We start from the raw sequence: 26,166 nt of genomic DNA, 5'->3' as shown, positions 1-26,166 counted from the left end.
CAGACAGGTCTCTGGGAGGAACCATTTATTGAGTTAAAGACGTTCTGCAAAGACCAGTGAGCAATTGCATAAAAAAATGTCCAGCTTCAGTGTCTCTCAAAACTGGAAAAGACTGGGGTTGGTGTCCCAAACCCATGGGGTTACTGCTTTGTTTGGTGACCATGGCAATGGCTGTTAGATACTTGCTTTTCCCATAGAAGGCCAGATACTCCAAAACTCAGACCCTTTAGGATATTTCCCAGCATCTGGAAAATTTAGGGCTTTAAAAGGAAAAGAGAAGTATTTGCTGAGATACTGGAAATCTTCACAAAAGGAGGGAGGAATTTCAGGAGGGGAGGGAGTTTCTAGGATGAGAGGAAAAGAAGGGCAGAGAAACTGAAGAGGAGGACACAGCAACTGACGCCAGAGTGTCAAAATGGACCAAGGAAATGGCAGAAAAACGATAAATGATGACAGAGCAGAGCCAGGCTGTGACCAAGCTGCCTACACAGACGGATAGAGCAGGGCAGAAGTGCTGCTGCATGTTTGCTAGGCTGAGGCCGTGCAGGCACCATTTAAACACAAGCACCAGCAGTCACTTTAAACACGTCTCCCTACTACGAAAAGGATAAAGACAAAGACGAAATTTTATTCCATTGACTAGCACCTCATGATTGCAATATCTGACTTTTAAAGTAGTTCTTTTATGGACTAATCCAATCGCCCCCAAGAAAAAATAAATGGCAAAATAAACAAACTGATGTCTGTGTCTCTCACCATAATATCTTTTTTCCCAGGTGTTTGATCATTCTCCCAGGTCTTTCCTGAACCCTTCCAGTTTTTGGATGGCTTTTCTGAACAGTAAGTTATTTTAATAACAACATACTGGTGCCAAGTGCAGAGATAATGTCACCTCTCTACTCCTACTCGGTATTTCCATGTGCATGTGCTTTGCAAAGACTGCATTAGTCTTTTCAGCATCAACAGCACACCATGAGCTCATGCTCAGCTGATTATGAAATCCTCTATTCCCCCTCCAAGACTTTGTGAGTCACTGACTGGCAAGATAAAATCTCCTATCCAGTTTGGTTTCCAATTTATGGTCTGTATAATATTCACAATGCTAAATACATGCTTTGTGACCAGATTAAACACCAAATTTTGCGAGGAGACGAAGTAATGAAATCTCCTTTCCTGCATCTCTGCCTTGCGATGATGTTCCGGTGCCTGAAGGAGAGTAAGCACTGAGCTTTTCTATCATGGAGGGGTCGAGGCAGTCACTCTTCCCTGAGCAGTTGAGCATTTTAACAAAACAGGTTGGGATAATGTGATGAGACCTCTGTCTCTCTGTCAAGCTTGAAGTTAGGCAGAAGTTCTGGAAGTAAATGGAGAAAAGGAAAAGGGAAGGCAGACATGCAATGCAGCCATGTAAGCCCCGTTTTCCTAGGAGACGAGACTAAATATCAGAGACGTTTTTGTGCTAAAAGAATAAAAAAAGATCTTGGCCAAAGTTGCTCCTCACTGGCTTTATGGTGGAACATAGTAGCTGAAATGGGGTCCTGGGCCATGGGCAGGGTGGGGGACGCACTGGGGTCAGCAAGTCAAGGCCAGTAAGGGCTGTGGGTGCCCTCAGGGGTACAGCAGGGCAGGGTGGGTATACCTGAAATGGCAGCAAAGGAATGGGGACACTGGCTGGGGCTCCTTGACTCCCTAACTATTCTGATAATACTGGAACAAAATGTTGCCTTGTACTGCTGGACCACAAGTGGACTTCTGTGTTCTGAAGGCAGCATGGTAGGAGTCATACATAGCACTCTGCGTTGGGGCATCCCTTCCTCTGAGTCCTTAATTTGGGTTCCCACCTGCTGTTGTGCCCCTGTGCTCCTCTGAGCTTGAGAAAATGGGCCTTTGATGGGCTGATGGCTCCTGGGAGCTGCCGGGGCAGGGTACTATTTGGGCTCTCCTTCCTGCTGTTGTCTCTCTGTGCTCCTTTGTGGGTGTGCAGATGAGCTTTTGGCCCATATTACTGAACACCTGGGGCTTGCTGTGCCTCTGCAGCCTGCCGTCAGCTCTGCCTCCCCCGCCTGACAGCCTCAGCAGTGAGGTGATGCTCACCGTGCCGCGCACTGCTCTGAGCCCTTCTCACGTCACAGCACAACCCAGACAGCCTCCGGCAGTCAACAGAGCATGACTCAACCACCCACACGTACCCGACCCCGTCCTCGCTCCCTCTTTTATCTTTCCCCCGTCTCTGTCTCATTGGACAGAAGCATCTTCACTTTTCTAACAGCATCCTAGTGCTGCATGTTCGTTGCCACTCGGAGAGGTCGCATTGCCGACACAACCACCATCACCACCCTGTAACAAACCCTCGAAACGAAAGCCTGCACCAAAACTACGCAGACACTAGTAACAGCTGGAGAATCCAAATAAATGCAATGACAATGTTTTTATTAAAGAGAGAAGAAAAAGTGCTTTTTTTGGTTTCATTTCTTTTGCTTTTCTTCAAGCCTCCTTCCTCCTTCAGTGTCTCCTGCTTGCCACCACTATCCAGAAAATGGGAACAAGGAAAAGTCAAAGGAGGAATAAAAAATCCTGTAGCAAATCTAAAATATCACATTGCACAGTCTCCCTGTAAAGACTCTGAAAGTGGGAGGCAGCCTCGCAGGGACTAACCAAAGTGGATGGGTTGACCTTAGACAGCAGCCGAACACCCACACAGCCACTCGCTCACTCCCCCCGCAGTGGGATGGAGGAGAGAACAGGAAGAACAAAAGAGAGAATGTTTGTAGATCCAGATAGAGATGGTTTAGTAAGTGAAGGAATGCAAAAAAAACCCTGAACCAAACAACACAACCCAAAAAATCCCCAAGCAATGCAAAGCACTTACCACCTTCCACCAGCAGACCCATCCTCAGCCAGTCTCCCAGCAACGGCTGCCTTGGAAGACAAAAGCCCCACCATTCTTATTCCTCTGCCCCAGGTTTTATTGCTGAAGTAGATGTTGCATGGCATGTAATATGCCTTTGGCCAATTCAGGTCAACTGTTCTGGTTATGTCCCCTCCCAGTCTCTTGCCGACACCCAGCCTACTTGCTGGGGGGCCAAAGTGGAAAAAAAAAGCAAGCCTTGATGCTGCACAAGCGCTGTTCAAAATATTTCACCATACAGACAGCTACGAACAACGTCAACTCAACGCCAGCCAGACCCAGTACAACCTCCACCCCTTGTTCTACACCATTCGCACCGTACTCAGGTCCTACACTCTCCAATACATCCCCAACAATCATGACTCCCCCCCCCCCCCGTCTTTTGACATACACACAGACGTCATTCCCTTAGGCTGTGGGACATCCCACTTCCACAGAAGTCCAGTCAGTACATTCAGTCCATGACTTGCACTCCACACAGCAGCTTTCCACATCAGATGGTTTCGCACAACACAACAGGATACGCTGGTAAACAGGGCATATTGCCTTTCACTTTCTGCTAATTGATTATACTCTTGGGCCTAAGCCGCCACCTCAGGTGATGATCTGAAATCTCTGCCTCATGGCCAAATTGTGATCTCTTCCAGGATTCACAGGCAGCTGGGGTTGCCTGTTTGAGGCTGTTGCATGATCAACGCTACCCACTTACTTCATGTAGTGTCCGTTGTATAAGGTATAGGAGGGACCCTTCCTATGAACATCTAGTGCAGCACAGGTACCTCGGACCCTTGATACCCCCAGCTCCAGAACCCTAGAACACCCTGGATCTCTCCAAGTGTTTTCTGCCAGAGGCTCCTGGTGAGACGATGTTCCCCAACTGCAGTGTAGAGCATATTTCTCACAGCCCAAGGGCTACCTCACAAACTATCTGCTGTCTGTTCTGCTGCTGTTTAGGGCCTAACTTGAAATAGTTCTTCTTTTGGGTCACTTGATAGAGAGGACTCAAGCTGAGAGTGCCCCAGAATGTGCAGTCTCCAGAAACCCGCTATGCCTAGGAAAGGTTGCGTTTCTTTTTTGTTAGCTGGTGGTAACTTGACTGTTATCTTACTGACACGGCCATGGGGATGTCGTGATGCTAATCTTGCCATTACAACAAGGTTGGAAACATCTGTCCTGGAGAAGAAGAAGGAGGAAGGTCTCCACAAGATGGTTCCCAGAGTACTGAGATGGCAGCAACGGAGGGGCCAGATACCAGACTTGATTCAAGGCCAGTACTTTTATCATAGGTCTCCCAGGCAAAGCAAACCACAGCAATAAGCAGCACAGCAAACACCAAAAGCTGAAAGCCACCCTGGAGTTTAGTGTGCAGCAAGAAAGGGGGCAAATAAGCCAGCGCGTATCAGCTGTAATAGCTATAAACCCAGCCTGGCACACCCGACCAACTCCGTCATTGCCTGAAGGCCCACGCCGGGTGCCAAAGGGATGGCGGTGAGCAGGCCCCACCAGCAGCCAAGCACCCACCCAGCCGCTCGACCCCCGGCGAAGCGGGGAGGGACTGGGAAGAGCGAAAGCAATGAAATCCACGTCTGGAGACGCAGCTGGTCCCACAGGCGAAGGCATGAGGTAAATGCAGGCCCCGGTGAGGCCGCTGCTCGGTGCCCGCTGACCGGTGCCTGGCCACCCGTGGGCCCTGGCCACCTCAGCGGCCTCCCCGGTGGCCACCCCCGCCCCTTCTCCCTCTCGCCTGTTGTGACGGCTGAGGTACAGTATGACAGCAGCGGGGAAAGCCGTGACGCTGTGCCAGCGCCGCGCTGCGTCACCCGCGGGCGGGCGGGGGGGGCGGGGAGACCTGCTGTCAATCAATCACTGGCGCTGTCAATCACCGGCGCATGTCAATCGCCGCGCGTGCGCGCCGTCGCCTCTCTTTGTCTCTCTCTCTCTTCCCCCCCCCCCCCCCCCCCCCCCCGGCGTCACGCGGCGGCGGCTCCGCAGTCACGTGGCGGGGGCGGGGGGGCGGTGGCAATGGCGGCGCCGGGCCGCGCCTCGCGGGCGCGTCGCGGGGTGGTGACGCGGCGGCGGGGCGCGGGGAGGATGGGGCTGTGAGGGCGGCCGCCGCGCCGGACAGCCCCCGCCGCGCCGAGACGCGGCCGCCGCAGGCCCCGCCGCTGCCGCCTTTGCGAGTCGGAGGAGGAGGCGGTAAGGAGCGCGGGGAGGGCGCGGGCGGCTGGGCGGGCGGGCGGGCGGCCCCAAGCCGTCGCCCCCTCCGGGCGGGCCCGGCGCGACGCGGGGCTCCCTCACGGCGCCCAGGGCCTGGCGGGGCGGCGCCCGCGGCCCTCCCCGCGCCGGGCCCTGCCCGCAGCCGGGGGTCGGGTGGACCGCGACCGCTCGACTCCTCCTCAGGGCCTGCGGGAGCGCCGAGCCCCCGCCGGCCGGGGCCCTCCGGCGCTCCGAGCCGGACCCCTTTGTGTCTTTCGCGCTCGGGGAGCGGCACCGGCTTCCCTCAGGCCCGTCACCGTCTCCGGGGCAGCTGGCCCGCATCCCGCTGCCGGCCTTGGCAGGAGAGCCCCGCGTAAAAACTGGTGAGCGGGTGCCGCTGTCCTGGTTGTCCGGAGCGAGGGGGCTCCGGCCCTGCGGGCTGGCACCCGCGCTCCTCGGTGGGCAGGCAGCACCCGGCCCCAGCGGCAAACCCCTCCGAGCTGCGGGCTGGTAACGGTGGTACATCAGAAAGTCACGGTAATAGCGGTAGTGGTCATAACAGAGAAGTGGTGTTTTTTTTTTTTCTTTCAATTTTTCTTTCAATTAAAAGGCACTTGTCAACGGAACTTACTTCGTGCAATGAATGAGACTCGAGAGTGCATAGAAAAGCTGAAGACGGCTTTTTTGTTTCTTTATTTTTGTTTTTGCTAATTTCATCTTACTTGTCCTTTAGGCCATATTTGTCTGTAAATTTCTCTGCTCGGTAAGGTATGTTTTTCTTGGTTTTGACCTTTTCCACAGCAGAGGAGAGAACACACTATGTCTAGGTAACTCTAAAAATTATGCTGCAGAGGGATGTCAAGGAATTACATTGTAGTACCCTTCCAGACATGAGCACCAGATTTTTTTTTTTTTTTGGCTTAAGGTTGATGACTGTTTCTTGTTGTTTTTGAGGGAAGAAAATCTGAATAAAAATACGTGTGGCTTTTTTAATGCCTTCTTTAATGGGCTTTGACTATACTTGTGAAAACTAAGCAGTTAATGGAAAGTCAGGATAGAAATTTTGCATCTTTTTCCACCCTCTGGAATATATTTGCTGTCAAGTGACATGTTTTAGACAACATTATGTGTTTTATATGACCTTTTTTTTTATTTTTTTCTCCAAAGGCATTGAAAAAGAAAATATCAAGATGAGTAAAAAGCCTCCAAATCGTCCTGGAATCACATTTGAGATTGGTGCTCGTTTGGAGGCACTGGACTACTTACAAAAATGGTATGGAAGCATTGTGCAGTGTTTGCTAAGAGCAAAATTATTTTGTGTATATTGTATGTTTTGACGTCTAATTATAAAAGTGAGTGCACGTATTAATTGACTGTTTCACATAAAACTTTATGAATTGCCACATAATGCTTTTGTTAAATCTATTATCTTTTAGGAAAATATTCTCTCTTCAGAAATCAAATTACATTTTTCTATGGGTTTTTGTTTGTTTGCTTTTATTTGCTTGTGCAGCTGTAGTATGCAAAGAGCATTTCCAGAGTAGTGTAGAATGTAGTGTCATGTGCGAGGTGATTAGTGTGTTGATGTGGCAAACTTCTGTGACTAAAGACTTCTTTTGTTTTAGTTTGAAGGCACGCAAGCGAATTTGCTTTGTGTTCGGTTATCACACTTCTTAGGTTCAGAAAACTGCTTTTTAAAAAAGAAAACATCCTTAATTGGAGTTCATGGAATAGGTAAGTATGATTGTATTTGTATCAAACAGCTGGAGGAATGAAGTGCTTAAAACTGACTCTGCACCACCCAGTCATGAGTAAGAGTCTAAATAAGGTCTATATAAGACCATAAAATGGAAATTTATGGGCACAAGGGCCACGCCACACAGCATGCGTATTGTGAAAGGAGTTGTTCTTTTGAAATTGTTAGTCAAAATTTTATTAGTGCAAGTGGTCTAATTTCATGATGTACGCTGTCCCTACAATTTCGGTTTGAAAAAATCCCTAGTTTTATTAAAGAAGATAACACAGGAAGTTGATGCTTCTAACCAGAATTTTTTCCTCAGCTGCTTGCTGATTAGTTAGGGCTAGGAAATATAGAGGCCTGTGCCTGCTTTTCTGTTGCATTCCTGGAGAACTAAGTGTGTTCATATAAATATCTGATCCTGCTGACTCCAGGTTGTGTGATATAAAAGTCCGTGTATTATTTGCATGTTTACTCCAGTAGTTATATGCTCCATATAAAAAGTTGGGTTAAACTTTTTTATCTGTAGAGCTTTGATTTTTAATTGTAGCAAAAGTGTTTTAATAAATGGTCTCTAAAAGAAAATATGGTTTACAGAACAGTCCTTGTTCTTAGTTGTTGCTGTAGAGTGGGTTTTCAACACACTGATTTTTTTTTTAACTGAATGCCAAGATCATGAAACTGTCTGAATAGCGTTATAAAAATAAAATAATTTTAATAGAACTTTTTATAGCATCTCCTGTGACTAGAGAGAATTGGTTAATGTTACTAGATAACAAAAGTTAATATGTAAAAATAGCTTCAGCTTAATTGTGTATATAAAAAAAAAAATAATCACTGAATATCCAGTGTATAGTTTGTATCAGATCTGCCCAGCCTTTTCACAGGGGAGGGTCGCGTGCCAGTTCTGGAGTTCTTGGCTAAGTTTGGACTTGTCAGCCACGGTCTCCGTTGCAAGCTCTGCAGATGAGCTGCTTGGTATTTTTGTGCAGAAGAGAGTCTATTCTGAACTTTCTGGGAACTGATTCATCATGTGGACCACCAGGTAGAACAAGTCAAGTTTATATGCATGTAAATGGTTGTGGTGCTGTATTCAGGAGTGGAAAGTTAGTATTAAAATTTTGCAGTTACAGCAACTCTGAAAACAGGACTTTTTTTTTTTTTTTTTTCCCTTTTTCAAATGAAGTAATGTCCATGCACATAACCACAGAGTTTATTAGAGAAATCCTATTGTCATGTTACTGTTGTGACATGTGCTGGAATAATAGTCTGTGTGATTTCCACCCCCCCACCCCCCCGCCCTTAGCTTTCTGTTACATAAGGGGGTGGTGGATGTTTTTTAAATTCTTTCTATATATAAGCTGTATGCATTCCCCTCATCTGCATGCAGAAATAGAACATACTTCAAAGAAAATAAAGTTGCTGAACTTACATGAAATCTCTTTATATTCTTTTTAACAAAACCAAAATTGAAAAGCAATAGTATTGCTTAGCTCAGTCTTTCTACAAGCAACAAATTGGGAATGCTTGCTGAAAAACAGCCTTTGAAAGGGTTTTAATTTTTTTCCTCCATTTTTCTGAAAGCCTGCTGTCATTTAAAGGTCCGGAGTTCATGACCAGTTAAAATCTTAATCAAGAAGGGCTTCTAGAGGATTGGAAAAAATAAAGTTCTACTCTGTTTTTTAGCTTTCTGAGGCACTTCTATGGGTCTTAAATTTTCATCTATTTAGTAGTTGCTGAAATTAATCTCATGGAATCTGGTGTTCTCTTTGAATTCTGAAAACTTTGGAGAGGGTATTGTGTACCTTGACTATTTATTGCTTAAAACCTGCGTACTTTTAAATGAGGAAGTTTTTTTGTAGACAGCATTTGGGTCGCTGGTGGCATTTGGCATGTGTAATTACTGAGTAGAAGAAAGCCTGGTCAAACTGATCAGCAAAGACAGGCTGTCAGTGAGCATGTTTATTTTTGTTTTATTGTGGAGGTAACTACAACTGCTTCCTTATCAAGTACAAAACAGTATATTGTTGCAAGGGAGGTCATTTTCTGTAATGAATTTGTACCACTTGTTAAATTTAAATTCACTAAAGCGAAATGCAGCTCTAATGGAAATCAATGTGGTTGGCAGATAGTGAATGAGATGGTACTGACTGGTAATAGAAAAATTTTAAATATATATGAGATGATCAGGGGTCTGGGGTGTATGACCTGTGGAGAGAGGGTGAGGAAACTGGGCTTGTTTAGCTTGGAGAAGGCTTCAGGAGACCCATGATCAGTCTTGCAATACCTACAGGGATGTCTTCAAGAAGACTTAGCTTAGCTCTCCACAGTAGTGCGTGATTGAAGGACAAAAGACAACAGGCACAAGTTGAAACGAAAGAGATTCAGGCTACGTACAAGGAGAATCTTTTTCCCTGTGGGACAGTTAAGCAGTGCATCAGGTTGCCCAAAGAGTTTGTGGAGTCTCTGACATTGGAAGTTTTCAAGGCTGGGTTGGATAAAACCCTGGAAAACATGGTTTGATCCCATAACTGACTCTGCTTTTAGTGAGAGGTTGGACTAGAGGCTTTCTGAGGTCCCTTCCAACTTGAATTGCCCTATGATACAAAATCATACAATGGTACAATATGCATACTATGATACAGTATCATACAAAAACTGATACATGTGCACACACAGCCCTATGCCTCTTGCCGACAAAACAACTGAAACAGCAGTAAAACTGCATATATCTGCAAGTACATTCCCATGTGGAAGACTGGTTCTTAAGCTGTTAGCTCCTACAGTAGGACACAGGCTCTGCAAAACTGATGTATTTAAAGATACATCTCTTTTTTTTTTTTTTTTTTTTCTGTTTTCTTGTGCCTTTCGGGGCTCTAGCTTCTCTACTGGTTTCCCGTAAGTGCCAGATACTGCTTTGAAAAAAGCAACCTTGTTGTTTATCTGAGACCATAGTCTTTATTAATCTGCTTGATCTAAACTATGTTAGGTAATGAAGAAAGCACAGATACATGGCCCTTGTTTCGGTTCTGAAATGGAAACAGCTCACTAAAATAGGTTAGTTATCAAAACAACAGCACTTTGACTTGCTATATTTGATTATATGGATGGATTATTTTTTTTTTCAGTATGGAGGAAGCTTTTTTTCCTGTAAGACTTTAGGAAATCTTATTTTGTACAGTCCGTCCTTCGCATTTCAGTTGACTGTGTTGCTTGACAGCCAGGTATTTGAAAGGACTGTGAAGGCTCTGTTTTATATTGATATAATACTATATATATAATGAAAAGTGAGGAGTTAGAAATAGGTGTTTGTAGGTACCAGAAGACTATTTGTGAAGAAGTCAGAATGGAGGGCATTTATTTTTATATCCTCTATGAGGTAGAAGGAAAGACTTTTTATACTGTTACTGTGAAGGCAGGAAGTATGTGTCTGTTTATAGACTTCGTAGGTGCAAACTTAGGTAAATTTACTAATGTTTTTGCACCCTTTTTCACAGTTTGAAATAACTGTTGCCACACCTCCCAGGGCAGTTCACCACTCTTTTTGGTGGCTTTTGAAGGGTCAAAAGGAAGATGATGTAAAAATGAAAAATACTGTCCATGTGGCCATTAATACGTGTTCGGAAAATGGTGGTGTTTTTGTTTTTATGCTGTCAAGAAATGAAAACTGTAAGTTTTCCATTAATTTTTCCTATAAGAACATTGGAACATGTTTTCCTACATGAACGTCAGACTAGTGCTTCATAGTGTAGATTTTGTAAACTGTATTAAACTTTGCGGCTTTACAAAAATGTTGTGTAGTTTTTACTCGTTGGAATCACGGGAACCTGAGAATGGAGAGTGTGTAATAAGTGAACTTGGCAGATACCATCAGCTAGCAATAGTTTTCGTGTTCTCTCTTTAAAAGAACATGAACAAAACCCCCTGAAATTTGGATGAGAGTTTATTTGGGATTATTAAATACTATTTCCAGCATGCTATTAAAAAAACGCACCCAAAACTTACAGGTTATTGTTTCTTCCCACAAAAAGAACACTTGCATTATTGAACTGGAGTGCGGTGGTCAGGTTTTTTTTTTTTGTTTGTTCGTTCATTTTGGGTTTTTTTCTTCTGTGAAAAGTAAAGACTTTTTCCTCAGTTTTTTAGAGCATATTTTCTGATTTGTGCTGAACAGATGTTGGCAAATCTGTGTACCAAATTCATTTTAATCCTTTAGTGTGGAGTGCTTTCTGGGGGCAAACGGTAACTGGAAGACTGTTAGGCCTTACATGTCATTACATTTCGGCACTTTAAAGAGTGACATTGGTATTTCCCTTTGTCATACTTTTTCATAATGCTTATTTGTAGCTTTGTGATGGAAGGAACTTCGGCATAAAATTTCTCATGTGTGTGAGATGTAACCATCTTCATATTAATCTTCTTCCTACAGAATAAGTATTAAAAATTGCTCTTAGCCATAGTAGAAGCTTTCCTGTATGCGTTGTTACTAGAATTCTTTAAAAAGGTTGATTAATAAATTTATGTTGCCATTTTATCTTTTATTAGCGGGAAATGCATACTTGGCTTTGAAATATGTGTATAACTTTGCAATTTATGAAATTGATGATTTTCGATGAAAGTACAAAAACCATAGCACCAGAAAAATGCTTCTGTGCAGTGTAAAATTTGCAATAGTAAATTCTGCAATACGTATGGTCTGCTCTTTTCCACTGTGGGATCAGTATTGTGAAATATTACTGTTTATACATATTTGTGGCACACCGTGTCTAAATTTAGTGGATATTGAGGGTAATAGCTTATTGCTAAATACATACAAAGTTATTTTTGGGCTGCCTAATAACCAATCATATATAGCTTGGGTGGTTCAGAGATTTGCTAAATCTTCCATCTCTGAGGACTGGAGTTGAGTGCAGGTTTTGGCTCTATTTGTCTTGCAACCACAATACATTGACAAAACAGATAATTGGAATAAAGACATTATGTGATGATATCATTAAGATTTAACTGTGCAAAGCCAGTACCATGGACTTTGATTCAGAGCTGATAATGATATTTTAAAAAGACCTTGATAGCAGAAATTATGTTTATCAAAGAGATATTAACCAATAAATACCTGGTGCTGCCTTTCCTCTGTTGAGTGATCCCTAATGAAACTTAATATTTTGCTTATCATCTTTTATTAACTGATGTTGGCTTTACTCTCTTGTTTCTTTTTCTTTTCTATATATATTAATGTCTCAATTCTTGACTTGCTGAATTTTCCTTAAAACTATCTTCATTTTTATGTATTGGTTTCTAAACTATACTCTGTATTTTACTTCCCCTTCTTTCTCAGTGTTCTCTTTACAGGACAGCATACTACATTTTGCCGATTTATCCCTTCCGTTGTCTTCTACACACGGTGTGTGGAATGGTGACTTTGCTGATGATGACCAGTGAAAGCTACCAGCTGTAACAACAATAAAAACGTGGCAAGGGAACCACTATAGGGCAGAGCCGTAACGGGAACAGAGGATTTCCATTGTAGATGCATAGGAAAAGGAGAATTCTGTCTTTTGGCTGATGGTCCCTGAATTTTGTAAAATAACTGTAGTTTTGCATCACTACCTGGCTGGCATGTGATAAATCTGAAATTTCCAGCTATAGTGAGGAAGAGCACCATCACTCTTGTCTTTGATTTCACTACTGCAGCCTCAGTGCTTGTGCACAAGCTCTCATTTTTGATTGCTGCAAAGTGAATTTCCTGTCCTCTTGCTTTTCTGGTGTTCTTCCTTCCTTCCCTCTGAGAAATGCTTTTTGTGTCATCATTTATTTCTATTTGGAACTCTTTTAGGTAACGCTTTTACTCATACATTTGCTGTAGTAACAGTAACTTTACTTTTTCCTCTGCTTTGCTACTCTTCCTGCTTGATCTGACACTTTGTGTCTAGTTACAAGAAGTCTGAATTTGGAACGCTCCAGAAGATGAAAAAAAACTAGTAAGAAATTTGTGATAAAATTCCTAAATGTGGCAGCATGTAGACTTAAGGAAAAAGCACCATCAGAGGCAGGGCTTAGAAAAACCATCTCTTGGCTGACTTATTTTCTTGAAGCCTTGTTCAGAGTTAAACCAGAATGCTGCTGTGGTTTGGTCAAACGAGGACAAATGCTGATGATGGGATTCAGGTTTTGACCTGTGAGTTTTAGTTTCTGTTTTGATACAATATATCATCAGTTTCACTGTTCTTGTTAGATTGTTGTTGTCAGTCTACTTGAGAGGGGAAAGGAGGTTGATCTTGTTGCTCCTCTGAAAAAAATCCCGTGGAGTTCTTCTATCTTGAAAAAGACTTTGTTACCAGGGCAGCAAATGAGAATCTGCAGTTTGAGACTTAGACTTGATTGGGTTTTTTTTTTTTTGAAGTTCAGTGGGAAGAAATTGACAACTTAAAGAATGGCTATGAAAACATTTCGCATTTCGGAAATGTATGGATGAGACAAATGCAACAAGAGATTGGACTGTGTGTGCTTTCTGATCTGAGGGTGAAATGTGGCTGAAGTAGTTGCAGTTGTAACCTAGAAGATCAGAGAGAATTTTTCTTATTCAGGAACTCCTGAGATGTTTAGATGTTGGAAAGCCATATGCATCACTGCAGCTGAAGAAGCATGACTGAAGAAATGAAGGAGCAAATTGAGTTCGACACCTTTTGTTTTAATGCCCTGTTCCAGTCACCAGGAAATAAGGAAAAGCCCGTACTTCCTGAAAACTTCTAATCAGAACATAGTTCTAAAAACTTCTTTATCAGCACTGTCAGTATTTTGGAGAGGAAAATATTAAAAATGGAAAACGTTGATGGGGTTCCTGTATGTTAGTTGTGTTTCTAGCTGATAGAATTTGCAGTAGGACTGGAAATGGGTCGCTCGAGCTCTGCTCTCTTACTGTTGCTCAACAGTAGCACTTTGTTAGAAAAACATGTTGCCTCTTACTGAAAGTGAAAGACGGTTGTCCTTTTGCTGTGATTGTTCTTTCAATACATGTTTTGTTAACTTTAGAGCATCCCTAGTATATTGTCTGAGAAAATTTGATGATCCAATTAACTTTTTTTTGTAGGAGATTCTTTGTGCTATTGAATCTGTTTCAGTACTTTTGTGAAAGGCAGAAGGAGCTGAATTCTGCATCATTCCAATTTTCTCTGCACTTCATACAGTGGAAATAACGGGATCTAATAATTTTGGTGGAGGAAATAGTGTGACGCAACCAGTTTGTGCCTTGCTAGCTTACTACAGTTTTGTGAAATACATCACTTACGTGAAACTGAAATAAGACCGACTGAAATAATAATTGCTGAAATTAAAGAAATATGCTATTTTTTTGCCTACAAATGTAATCTCAAATTTTACGGTTCCTTATCTATATATATGCCACACCCAAGATTAAATCCTAAGACTTGATCTGGTTGCAGCTCAGTCCTGGTTAGTTTTACTGAGCATAACTAATGTTTGCTCAGAGTAAAATCCACATGTTAATTAAGACTGACGTATTTATTTTAGTGCATGGAATTACAGAGAGATGACTGCTAAAAAGTCATTATTATGAATCAAATTTAATGGCAGTGAAACCATGAAAGTTGATCTATAAATTAATAAGCCACTTAGATTAAGTAAGAATGTTCTGTTGATTTATGGGTTTGATTAATTGCTCAGATTTGTCTGGAATCAATGGTATGGTTTGAAACATTTCGTATGATGAAAGTAATGAATGTACTCTTGAAACTATTTTATATTCTTGCCATCCAAGCAAATGAAAACGCTTGCACGATTCTGCTTTAAACAAACTCAGGTTTTAAAACTGATAAGCACAAACTTCTAATGCCAGTTTCAGGCCATCGTGGTCTGTGAGTTTGAGGTTTAAATTTGTGTATAATCATCTGGCTGGGATGAAACTGATGACATATCACTGATGTGTATAGATAACTCTTAAACTAAATGCTATCCTATTGTCAATTTAGTAACTTCATCTTTTTCAGACTTGTAGATTTTTCACTACAAGGTGTTAGTATAACTTTCTGAATGGTCATGTAAGCACTGTTGTGCTTGTTTGGATAAAAACTCTGGAAAAGGCTTATGGATTTATCAGTTTACGTTTGTCATTCAAGGTATCCATCTCGTATTGAGAAGATAGATTATGAAGAGGGGAAGATGTTGGTCCATTTTGAACGTTGGAGTCATCGCTACGATGAGTGGATTTACTGGGACAGCAATAGGTTGCGACCCTTGGAACGACCAGCATTAAGGAAAGAAGGGCTGAAAGATGATGAAGAATTTGTTGTAAGTTGCACATTTATTTCGTCTTTGACTTGTCCTGCTTGTTTTCCTGCATTAAATCTTTCTAGCACATAATGTTAGGAAAAAATCTGAATGATTAAAATATTAATTACTAAATTTGTATAAAATAGGATTTTAAACCTGGAGAAGAAGTCCTAGCTCGTTGGACAGACTGTCGATATTACCCTGCGAAGATTGAAGCAATTAATAAAGAGGGTAAGCATTCATGTATGGTCCATTGGTAAGGACTTTTCCGATGCTATGCTGTAGCTGTAGTCTGCTTAGAAAATTGGCATGCATAGTAAGTTTTCCTCACTGCCTCAGTATTAAGTAAAAATGTTTCTATCCTGTGAAACTTAATAAGAGGTTTGTCTTTTATCTGCATGGAATTAAACTATTGGAATTTCTCCGGGATAAGAAAATGCTTAACGTTTCCTCAGCGATGAGCAGAATTTTTTGTTACAAGTATTTTGTACTATTGTTGATTTGGGTTAGCGATATATTTAAATTTTAGTAATTGTTTTAGGAATGGTAGGTCTCTTTACTGAAGAAAGTTCTCTTTATTGAAGAAAATGGAAATAGGGAAATAAAGGAACAACTTGGATGCAGTACTTCGCAGTGAGGTGATATTTCTAATGAACATGAATAGAAGTTGAAGTTTTTACTGTAGTTTAATGCAAACGAGGATTTGATTGTGAATAGGTTTCTCTGTTGTGGCAACTTAAATATTACATAATTCTTCCAATGAATTATGAGCTGAAACGGCACCGTAGATTAAACATGCTTGAAATTGTCCAAGTGGACAAGGAACAACTATATAAAAGCAGGATTTCATTGAGGCTGTCATTTATTTTTCTTAAAATTCTTGATCCTGACTGTAGGTAGCACCTGGTTACTTTGATCATATAGCCTACAAAACATTTTGCTAAAGCTTTCATAGTAACAAGGCGTGTTTGTTTCTTAACTACTCATAGTGATTACATCAATCCTCTTCTAGGAACATTCACAGTACAGTTCTATGATGGTGTTATTCGATGTCTTAAGAGGATGCATATCAAATCTATGCCGGAGGATGCAAAAGGGCAGGTAAGAATACTTTAGGTATCTCTTTGTTAGGTTTTATATTGATTATCTTTTTTAATATCTTGAATAAATGCCATCTAGCACAACTAGTTTTAGATTACAGTCTTTATTCTAGGTCCTGCACTGCCTTGCTTCACCAGTTTTATGGATGATGCTCCAGAGTGTGCTGCTCAAGTAGTCTTGCCGCTACCTGAAATGTCTATCTGCCATACACTCCATTGCCAACTAATCTGTTCCCAGAGTTTTGTCTCGCAGAGTTTGCAAAACGAGGGGCATCCAGAGACTTTTTCCTCTGGTGTCCTGTCAGAAAAAGGCTTTAGCTTGTCAGTAGGCTGTGCTGCCGATTTATTTATTTATTCCTCGCCCCATCTCTTTTGTTTGCTACTGTGGTAGCTTTTTGCCCACATGTTCTTATTAATATGACTGTTCTGTGGGGGGTTTCTCCCCTGTATCAGAACTTTTGGGGATTCAGACAGATAAGTATTTCTTTATCTCTGATAATGTCCACTTGCTGTTAAAGAAGAGCAGCTGAGTAGAAACTGAGGGAAGCTGTGAAGTACAGGGTATGATTTAGTCACTAGGTGTATCTTTACTTGCAAAAGAAAAGCAACATTGAAAATGTTACATGCTTTCAGTGGAAATACCATGGCATTTATCTTGTATGGTAACTGTATTCTTATAGTTAATGAGAAATTACTCCACTGAAACTATTTGAGTCTGGGAGACAAGAAATGTGAAAAACCCCTGTTTTTAATTGCTCCCAGTTTTCTTTAGAATATTCCTTGTAACTTGGCAAACAAAATCCAGGTATTTCATAATTACTGTTGTAACCATCCAGATCACAACAAGGGCAGGTGGATAAGTGAAATGGCTTGAAAACCTTTCTGTGTCCTGGCCTCCAGGTTACAGGTAGCTGCATACTGGGATCGATCACCTGTGCAAAGAACACTGGAACTTTGTGCAGGCAACACTGCACTACTTAAACTATGTTTCCTTAAAAAGATTAAACTGAAATCCGTAGTCACGCTAACACTGGCTGCTTGCTGCAGTCTTACAATAACTCTCTTGAACCAGAATATAATATTTCAAAAAATATTTTCAGTATGACAGTAAGCTAGGAAGCTAGAATATTTCATTTTACTTCATAAAAAGGATCACTTGGGTAATATGGTTGTGACTGAATTGAAACAGCTCTTCTGTGACGAGGTAAAGAAGTCCCTCACTTGATCCTTTGCTTTTTCTAGGGAGCTATGTCATATCTAATCTTGAGTTACTACTCTTAGGCCACAGGTATTTTAAGCTTAAAAAAAATAGTAAATCCATTTCTTAGCAACCATTTTTATGTCCAGACATACTTGGTGGCAATCCAGCTCATCTAGTATTTCTAATTTTTCTCATTAGTTGAGAGTTATGGTGTCAGTCTCATGCATCTCAGGGGCTGAACATAGGTGGCTTCAGTGAGATCTTGAGAAAGACTAAGGGGACCAAATTTACACTTTCTGAGTTGGATTTAGATTTTTTTAAGTTGCCCTGCAGCAAGAGCAACACCAGTTATGCTTTCTATAATGCTAGCTGAAACTAGTCTTTTAGCCTTTCATTTTGCAAAATTAGAGTTAGGCATGAAGTTCTGTAGGTTTTAAAGGCTTTTTTTTCTGCAACATCTCCTACATCATTATGCTATGGTAAAAATGTTTGTTTTTCAAAATATTTTAGTGGTATTTAAGAATAAAAAAGTGATCTAAGATTTGGTTTGAAAATCAGTTATCTGAAACTGAGCTTTGTACAAGCCTAGAACTCAAATGAATAGTTTTTTGCATTATTTATTTTATAAGAAAATATTCACTAAAAACTATATAAATATTAAAAAAATGCCAAGAACATAACTTGATTTGAAAAGTAGTGGAGTTGGCAGATCCAAAACTTCATGCTTAATTTAAACCTGTCTTGTTTTTTTGTCTGTTTCCAAAGGAAAAAAAAAATACATTTCAAGAGATGGGCATTAGCAAATTTAACAAATGTGAGATCTGTTTGGAAGGTGTGTGCTAAGCATGCAGAATTTGAACTATGTGGAGAAAGAGAGATATAGACTAGTTTAGTTAATTCTTTGATTTGAATTTAGTGTGTCTTAAAGGGAGAGTTTGTAAACACTGTAACAACCTATTTTTGAGTTGCAGTGGAAATGTGTTTTAATAAGACTCAGCTCTGAGGATGGAAAGGCAAAATTGTTAAAGGGTGGAAAATATTTGTGTGGCTCAATGCAATGAGACTATAGGTTAGGTTACTCTGCAGATAAGTTCAAATTAATGGAAATCACAGAAATGTGGGTAACGTAGTACAGAGGAAATAAAAAAAAAAGATGGGGATATTGAGACTGCCCTTGTGAGAGCACGTATGAAGTATTTGGATAACTTATTTTTCTGTTTCATGTTTTTTGTTTTATCTTCGATATAATTAGGCGCGCGAGAGGGAGCAGATAGCGCCGGAGCTGAGATTAGTGACGGAAATCGAACCAAAAGAAGTGAGTTTTGAGGAGGGTTTTGAAGGAGAGGGAGGGGACTTGGCACACAGGAAGAGGAAGCTGAGGAAAAAGCATGGATTTGCGATTGGGACAGAGGAAAAAAAGAAGATGTGACAGGAGACAATGTGAGCCAAGATGTAGGTGGGGCAGACTGTTTAGAATCGAAAGGTGAGGGTAAGGATTCCAGGCTTGATGTGGAATCAGCCAGTCAATAGATTGATGATGTTTTATGTGTGTGTATGTATGAGTGTGTGGGTGTTGGGAGTTGTGTGATGTGTCAGGAGAAGAAAACCAGCTGAATCTTTAATACTGTAGAGAAGCAAAAAACTGGTGGTGGTAGGCAGGTGAAGGGAGAACGATAAGTGTGTGTGAATTCTGCTGTTGGCACAAGGGTTGGATTTTAGAAATGATTCTGGGTTTTGCCTTCCCGCTGTTGTGGGTTTAAGGTAACGCAAAGGAATATTTTAAAATACAAGTGTCTTAGCCAATTAATGTGTAAGACTATTGGGTAAGTTCTACTAACGTATTTCTTGGTCGTGCAATTTCCTGTGTTTTGATTTAGTGAATCTAATTAGCATAATGACAGTTTTCCTTGGTAGTGATAAAGTAACGTTTTGTCTTCTAACTACCATGTCCCATTACTTCCCTCCTGTCAATTTTCTCAGCTTACTTGAAAGGTGAATTTTAGTAAGAATAAAAAAAGAAGGAAATACACATTTTATTTTTTTTAAGTTATATATGTAAATGAGAAACTTCTCTGGGGTGAGATGCTATGGGAAGTGGGAAATCAGACTAGATGGTGCAGAGTAACTGTGGCAGAGTGACAAAAGCACAGCCAATAGAGTGACAATGTCAGGGAGAAATAGAGGAAATTTCTCTTTGGAGGGTTTTGCTTTTTGTTTATTAATTTGTGATGCGTTCATTTTTGGGCCCTTGGCTTTAGGTATGCTGAATGCTCTGGGGAAAAGTCCTGCTATCAAAGATTTGCAACTAGTTTGTATGATATCTGTGATATTTAGTGTCTTGCTGTTATGGTTGACAGAGTAGATATCTTACAACAACTCTGAGACAGATTTCAGAATTCATTGCGCTTTAGCCTCCCACTGTTGTTCTCCCATTTTTTTGTTAAATTTTTCCAAAAATTCTGAAAAAGGCACAAATACATCTTTTTAAAGAAGGAGTTCCTGTGCTCTTCAAAGGAAATTTCATCATCTTAGCATCTTAGATGCTAAATAGTTTTCACATGTCAGGAGCTGTGCAGCTGAGCAATTGCTCTGTGACAGTTCAAGGCTAAAAAGCAGGAATTACCGGTGTCACTTCAGTCCCTATATATTTACTCCAGAGTCAAAAGAAAAATGGACCCACAGAGCTTCTGGCCAATTCAGAACCACAAAATTGTTGTGGTTGGCTGGGACCTCTTGAGATAATGTTGTCCACCTCCCTGCTCAAGGTTCTCTTCACTGAGTTTGAATTTACATGTTAGTCTAGAAAAAAAAGTATAGCTATCACTGTAATTAATGTCTCTCTGCTCTGGCTTCTGAATGTTTAACCTTTGTTTCCTTCATTGTTATATGTGTCCTGCTACCCTTTGTAAGCTCCCTGTCTTAAGGAAGGTATCCAAACAATGAAATAAAATGCAAACAAAAAAACCCTTCATGTTGCACCAGAACAGCTACCATTAGAACAGGATACTTAGCTCATTGTGATCCTTGAAGCTCGATATCTTTGACAAGCTTCCAATTTCAGGGTGCTTAGCTTGACTGAAAACTAAAATACTGCTTAGAAGCTGTTTTGATGCAGGCTGTGCTTCCTTTGCTTCCCACTTTTATCATAAGATCCAAGCTCCAGCCATGTTACTGATCCTCTTCATCCCTTGGCCAGGGTACAGTGTAAGACTTCTACTCTCAGGTCTCCTAACTCCTCACCAGCACAAATAGCTCAATCCTTTTTTTGTCCTGCTGGATGGGCAAGGCTCTGGATGGACTGGAGCTAATGTGTGTGCTCGTTTTGGCTGGCCAAAAAAGAGGTATGTGTGTTTTTGATTGACTATGCAGCTGGCAGTTAGACACGCTCTTTGTGGCTGGCATGTCACCAAATGGCCTTGGTAGTTGCCTGTTGTGTAAGCATTGCCAAAGTGCTTCCAAACTTCTCTGCTGCTAGTTAGACTGAGTGTGTGCGTCTTGCATTGACAGTTTGGACACAGAACACTTCATCTTAGAGGAATCAAAACTGTTGGTGTTTCTAAGCATATAGCTTGATGCAATGTAGAAGCATAATCTATGGAAAGCAGTGATTTAAAAGTATTGAGCTATGGAAGAGGAAAAGCATACTACAAGGAAAATTAATGCTACGTATATTATATTATGCTTTTCTCATACACCAAAGAAGGAAAAGAAACCTCAGTAGAACAGAAATTTTCAAGACTTATAATATGTAATGAGTGGGGGAAAAATTGCATTGAAACAAGATTTATAAAATCAAGATACTTTAGGTATCTTGCATGATAACATAATGAGGAAGCAGTCCAGAATAAAATATAGTCTCTTCACAGTTGGGGAACCAAAAAAGTTTTACTATTTGCAAAGCACTCATGGGAAACTAGACAAAAAATAGTCTTTATCATACCTTTTTTTTTATACGTGGTAGTACAAATCTACAAATACTCAAGTTGCCATTAAATTAATTATCGTTCAAAACACTCAGTTGCTTAATTTTTACTGGTGGAGGATGAACATTGTTACTGTTTTTTTTATATTGCATATAACTACTCCATGGAAAAGTATCTGTACTTTGATGTTATGGAAAATTTGAAAAAAATAGTAAAAAGGATCAAGTTAAAATTTTTGCAGTCAGATTGATCCCTGACACTTGGGAGACATAAGGCAGGAGACTGATTAAACTAATGGAAAGAGCTTGGCTCAGCCTTGGAAGTATTTAGTTCTCTCTGTTGACTTGTAGGTGGGTAGACTTCGTCGGTATGCTAAAAAGTAGATGAATTTGGGCTGTATGTTCTGTTGTTCACTCCTTGGATGTTTCCGTGTGGTCAAATAAGCCATTATTCCAAATGGCACTTTTATTACCTTAAATGTGGATTATGAAATTCAGTCATGTTATAGAGCACTCTATTGAAATTGAGTGAAACTTGTAATGTGTAATACAAAAAGAGTGCTATCTGTAGTTATTCTAGAAACACAGATATAATTAGAAAAGGGTTGTTCCTGCTTTATCAATTTAATTTGGGAAGAACTCTGCCCAATCACGCAGCTGACTGGACCGTGCTTTGAGTTGATTGTAGTTTTGAATAGTCGCTAAATTCGAGCAACAATGAAATTGGTATATTTCACAGCCAGAAGGGTAAGCAAACAGTCAGTGTTCTGGGATTGGGAGTCCTGGGTTTCTAAGGCTAGGACACATCAAATAGATAGCAGGGAATGTGTATAGCCGGAATTCTATATGCAGTGGTTTTTTGAAGTGTGTGGTTTTTTTTTTTCTTTTTATCTGTGGCATTCAAGTTTATTTAGGCAATTTGGGAAACTCATTTTACCACTCTCTGAGTAGTAGCCATAAAAATAAATTCAACTGCTTTTGAACATTTCTAGATGAAGTTTCACTGGGTTTATAAGTATTTTCTGTTTGAATCTCAGGCACTTTTTAATACTTACTCACCATGTTTTCCTTTTTGGAGGATTGGATAGCTTTGGTCAAAGCTGCTGCTGCTGCAGCAGCCAAGAACAAAGCAGGAAGTAAACCTAGAACCAGCGCAAACAGCAATAAAGATAAAGAGGACAGAAAATGGCTAAAAGTTCCTTCAAAAAAGGAAGAAACCTCAACCTCTACAATTATGCAGGAAGTCCAAAAAAAGGAAGAGGAGCCTACATCCAGTGACACATTTGGTAAAAACAAATTCTATAAAAGATAAATAGGCTTTTCTGTAGTGCTGAAGTAGAATTCCTGTTGTTAATTTTGCTATTAAGTAAGAACTAGTATTTCTAGAGGAAGATATCTCATTTGCTATTATGATTACTTTATGATACATAACATTAATCAGCTTAGAATCAATTTTAGCAGGTAAATCTAGTTCAGTGCGCATTTACTACTTGTGCAAAACTTCTGACAAGCTCTAACAAGAGCAGAATGTAGGTTTTTTTTTAATTACTTCATTGTACACTTTTATTCATATTCCTGCATCTTCTATTATCTGTGAGATAATCCCTGATTCTGTTCTAAGAAAAAAATATTCCAAATATGGATGATATATCAGTGTTCAAGGATGTTTGAAACTTTTTGTGGTTTGATAAGAATTTATTCATTTTAATAGTCTTTAATACTAATTTCTCATAATATTGAGTAAAAATTAGAAATTTTGAGGTAACCTGTGCCTAATGCTTCAGTGTGTAATACTAAATCTTCAGAATGTGTCATTTTAATTTTTAATAAAATTTTAAAGTTTCTTTACTGCAGTATTCTAATAGCAGTTCTGAAATACTTGAGTATTTTAGGTGTTGTTACGTATTTATGAACTGTGAGTTTATTAGGTTTCTCTTCTGTTTAAAAGTAGGATTTCCTGTAGTGGATGTTCCAAAGATGGCCTTTGTGCAGGCAGAAAGCACGTTATCACACAAGAGGAAAAGTAATCTAGGCAACTCATTTCAGGCAAAGAGAGCTCGTCTTAACAAGATCACTGGTAAAATACTTTTTTTTTTTTTTATTATAGACTTTTTTCCTTTTTAATGTAGTGCTTACATGTAAGGTACTAAAGTAGATTGATAAAAGCACATTCATGTGCAGGTACTCACTACAGTCTTTTACTTGTTAGGAATTTTAATGGAATCTATAAAAGGTAATAAATTCTACCTTGTTCATAAAGTCAGAATGGTCTCAGACTTGATGTTTTTAGTTTTCTAGGAAGGTAACCATCCTGAACTGATGAGTTTCTTCAATATATTTTAACTCCAGCTGTACAATTTCCTTCATTATTGGGTGGATTTGGGGTTTGTTAGCAGTTCTTAACGTGGTCATGAATTACATACCGCCACTGTAAATGAAAGCTTTTGTTAGCTGTGGAAAAACTAAAAGTTTTGTCATAGTTTGTCATAAAGTAAAACTGTTGCTGTAAAGAGTTTACCGTATGCCATTTTAAAGTATACCCACCTAACTACAAATTGAAGCAATGAAGATCTGAAACATTTTTTTTCAGTGTCTAAGACATTAATTCCCTACATTTATTACTCAAAGGTATTAATGGGAAACAAGTATACAGCTATAGAATACATTTTATACAACGGGAAATGGAGTAATAGATCATTGGTCTTATCTTTAAAAGTTGAAAAATGCATTTTATTCCAAAATTTAATAGAAGTTTACTGAACTGTGGAAAAATTCTTTCAATTTGTATCCCTCCTCCCCCATACCCCCCAAAAAGCAAGTTGGGTTGCCGGCATTGATCCTGTCAGTATTTAGGATGAGGTAATATGTTTGTACCTGTGCTGGGAAAGTATCAGGTGCTTTTCAAAAGCTGCGTGAAAAAAAGTTAACAGAGGTGGCCCTTGGAGGGATGGTAGGATAGAAAAGCATTCCACTCATTCTTCTAGTAAATATTTTGTGTGAAATCTGACAAACTTTTGTATGCTACAGATAAGAGGGGATTTTTGTGTTTGTTTTTTGTAGTAGGTAACATATGGCCATTCATCTAAAAAGCCTTACTTGTTTCTGTAATGTAAAAATAACCTGATTTACTAAACTGTGTGATGAGGTGGTTTGTTTTTTTCAGGCTTGTTTTGGCAGATCCAGCCTTTCATAGGTCAGCAGTGGAGGATGCTTAGTCAATTTTCTTACGATTGTGGTTCCATTTCAGTCTCTTAATCAGTACTTTAGTGTAAAAGAGAAAATAAATGAAATGGGCTGGTATGGAATATGATATGAAGGAAGCAGTCTTTAGAAAAACAGTTCTTCTGCCTCCAGGATTTTCTTTCCTGGAAGGCTTCTTATTTGGTACCGAATTTAGTTAACAGATGTCTGATTTATCATCCTCATATCTACTGTCCTTTGCCCATACTGCATACACCCTCAATTAAGTCCCGATTTAATTGTTGCCACGAGCAGTAGAAGTATAAGTTATATACTAGTGATGTGTATTTACAGAGCCCTGTTATTTCTTTCCGGTATCAGTTAGTAGCAGAAGATACCAAAATCAGCTGAAAAACCTACAGCTCTAGAAATTGTATTTTTCTGTGCCTGTGACTAGATTCTCCTTTCCTGAGGAGCTTTGTGAGAATAATGGCAGTTGGATGGGCTCATGTAGACTGAACTGAATAACCAGAAAACATAATGTTGCAGCCATTGACTTCGTTATCATTCTGAAAAGAGTGTCTGTCTCTGTCCATGAAAGCATACTCTACTAGCAGAGAATACGTTACCATTCAGTGAAAGTGAATGAATGCTTTAATTACAAGATGAAGTTTGTCATGCTTGGTAGATACTTTGTGTAACTGCTCTCAAATTAACACGCTTCTGCAGCTCATGCTGTAGTAGGGGTTTTTATTGTTGCACGTAATAGGTAATATTTTGAAAATGTAACTGTTGATGATCAAACTTTTTCTTTGTTGTGGATGGAGTGATGCACTTCACTCAAGAGCGAAGCAGCAATATATATTTATTCATATAAAACAGTGATTTAACAAAATTTGATATTAAATGCCACAGTGGTTTAACAAGATTCGATGACAAGGTACACTTGGTTATTTATTGCATAGAAGATGGGGTCAGACAAAATTGTCAGGGAAACCTTCCTGTTGAGTCACGAGGGTCAGAAGGGACCCCCTGGCTTTCTAAACTCCTTCTCAGAGAGGAGTCTGGGTGCAGCTGGATCCAATCCTAGTCCCAGACTTGGTCGATGGTCTACGTTCTAAAGGATTGTGTGCGCACAATCAATCAAGATATAATCTTAGTGACGCTTCAAAGCTTAGTGCGCTGTTAGTCACTCACTGAGGATCTGTTGCAGCAAGGAATCTCTCAGCCTCAAGGACTAACCTTGAGATGCGTCCCAGCTCCATGGGAGATCTGGTGTGCAGCCCACTGCTGTGCAGGAGAGCTCAAAGGGCTCTTGGGCTGTTGACTATGTATGGGGGTAAGACGATTGACTCAGTCATATATACATACCAACCACAGATTTTAGTTTCTTCAAAATTTGGCTTGAGTGGGACGTTGACCAGCACTTTGGTTGGGTGGGCGCATTGCCATTAATTAACCCTTGACTATTGTGTTATTTGTGTCCCCCAAATCCACTTTGACCAGATGCATCCATCATGACCACCACTGATTGTTATTACTTGAGCAGGGTTATAGGAAAAGGTCAGGCTGGGGGGTGGGGGGAACACACCATCACACTCTTGCTACAGTCTTATTTCTTATGCTTGAAATACT

At 40.3% G+C, this 26,166-nt stretch overlaps 1 protein-coding gene across 12 annotated transcripts in view; it reads left to right on the top strand.

The window, feature by feature from the left end:
* The first annotated feature begins 4,974 nt into the window (after positions 1-4,974).
* The window catches only part of PHF20L1 (PHD finger protein 20 like 1), a 62,333-nt gene continuing 41,141 nt past the window's right edge, over positions 4,975-26,166 (top strand). For 5 of the 12 annotated variants that reach the window (XM_054189589.1, XM_054189581.1, XM_054189584.1 and 2 more), the window contains exons 1-8: positions 4,975-5,104; positions 6,272-6,377; positions 14,975-15,146; positions 15,275-15,359; positions 16,141-16,229; positions 18,682-18,744; positions 22,430-22,637; positions 23,300-23,428. In XM_054189589.1, the coding sequence (XP_054045564.1) occupies positions 6,295-6,377; positions 14,975-15,146; positions 15,275-15,359; positions 16,141-16,229; positions 18,682-18,744; positions 22,430-22,637; positions 23,300-23,428 (829 nt within the window). In that variant the 5' untranslated portion in view covers positions 4,975-5,104; positions 6,272-6,294. Of the gene's footprint in view, positions 5,105-6,271; positions 6,378-6,729; positions 7,888-14,974; positions 15,147-15,274; positions 15,360-16,140; positions 16,230-18,681; positions 18,745-20,637; positions 20,771-22,388; positions 22,638-23,299; positions 23,429-26,166 lie in introns of those variants that run through there. The other 7 variants (XM_054189585.1, XM_054189580.1, XM_054189583.1 and 4 more) reach the window with 6 other exon arrangements.

The sequence above is a fragment of the Rissa tridactyla genome, chromosome 2 (assembly GCF_028500815.1).
Source record: "Rissa tridactyla isolate bRisTri1 chromosome 2, bRisTri1.patW.cur.20221130, whole genome shotgun sequence".
Taxonomy (NCBI): domain Eukaryota; kingdom Metazoa; phylum Chordata; class Aves; order Charadriiformes; family Laridae; genus Rissa; species Rissa tridactyla.
This window is presented reverse-complemented; position numbering and strand designations above follow the sequence as displayed.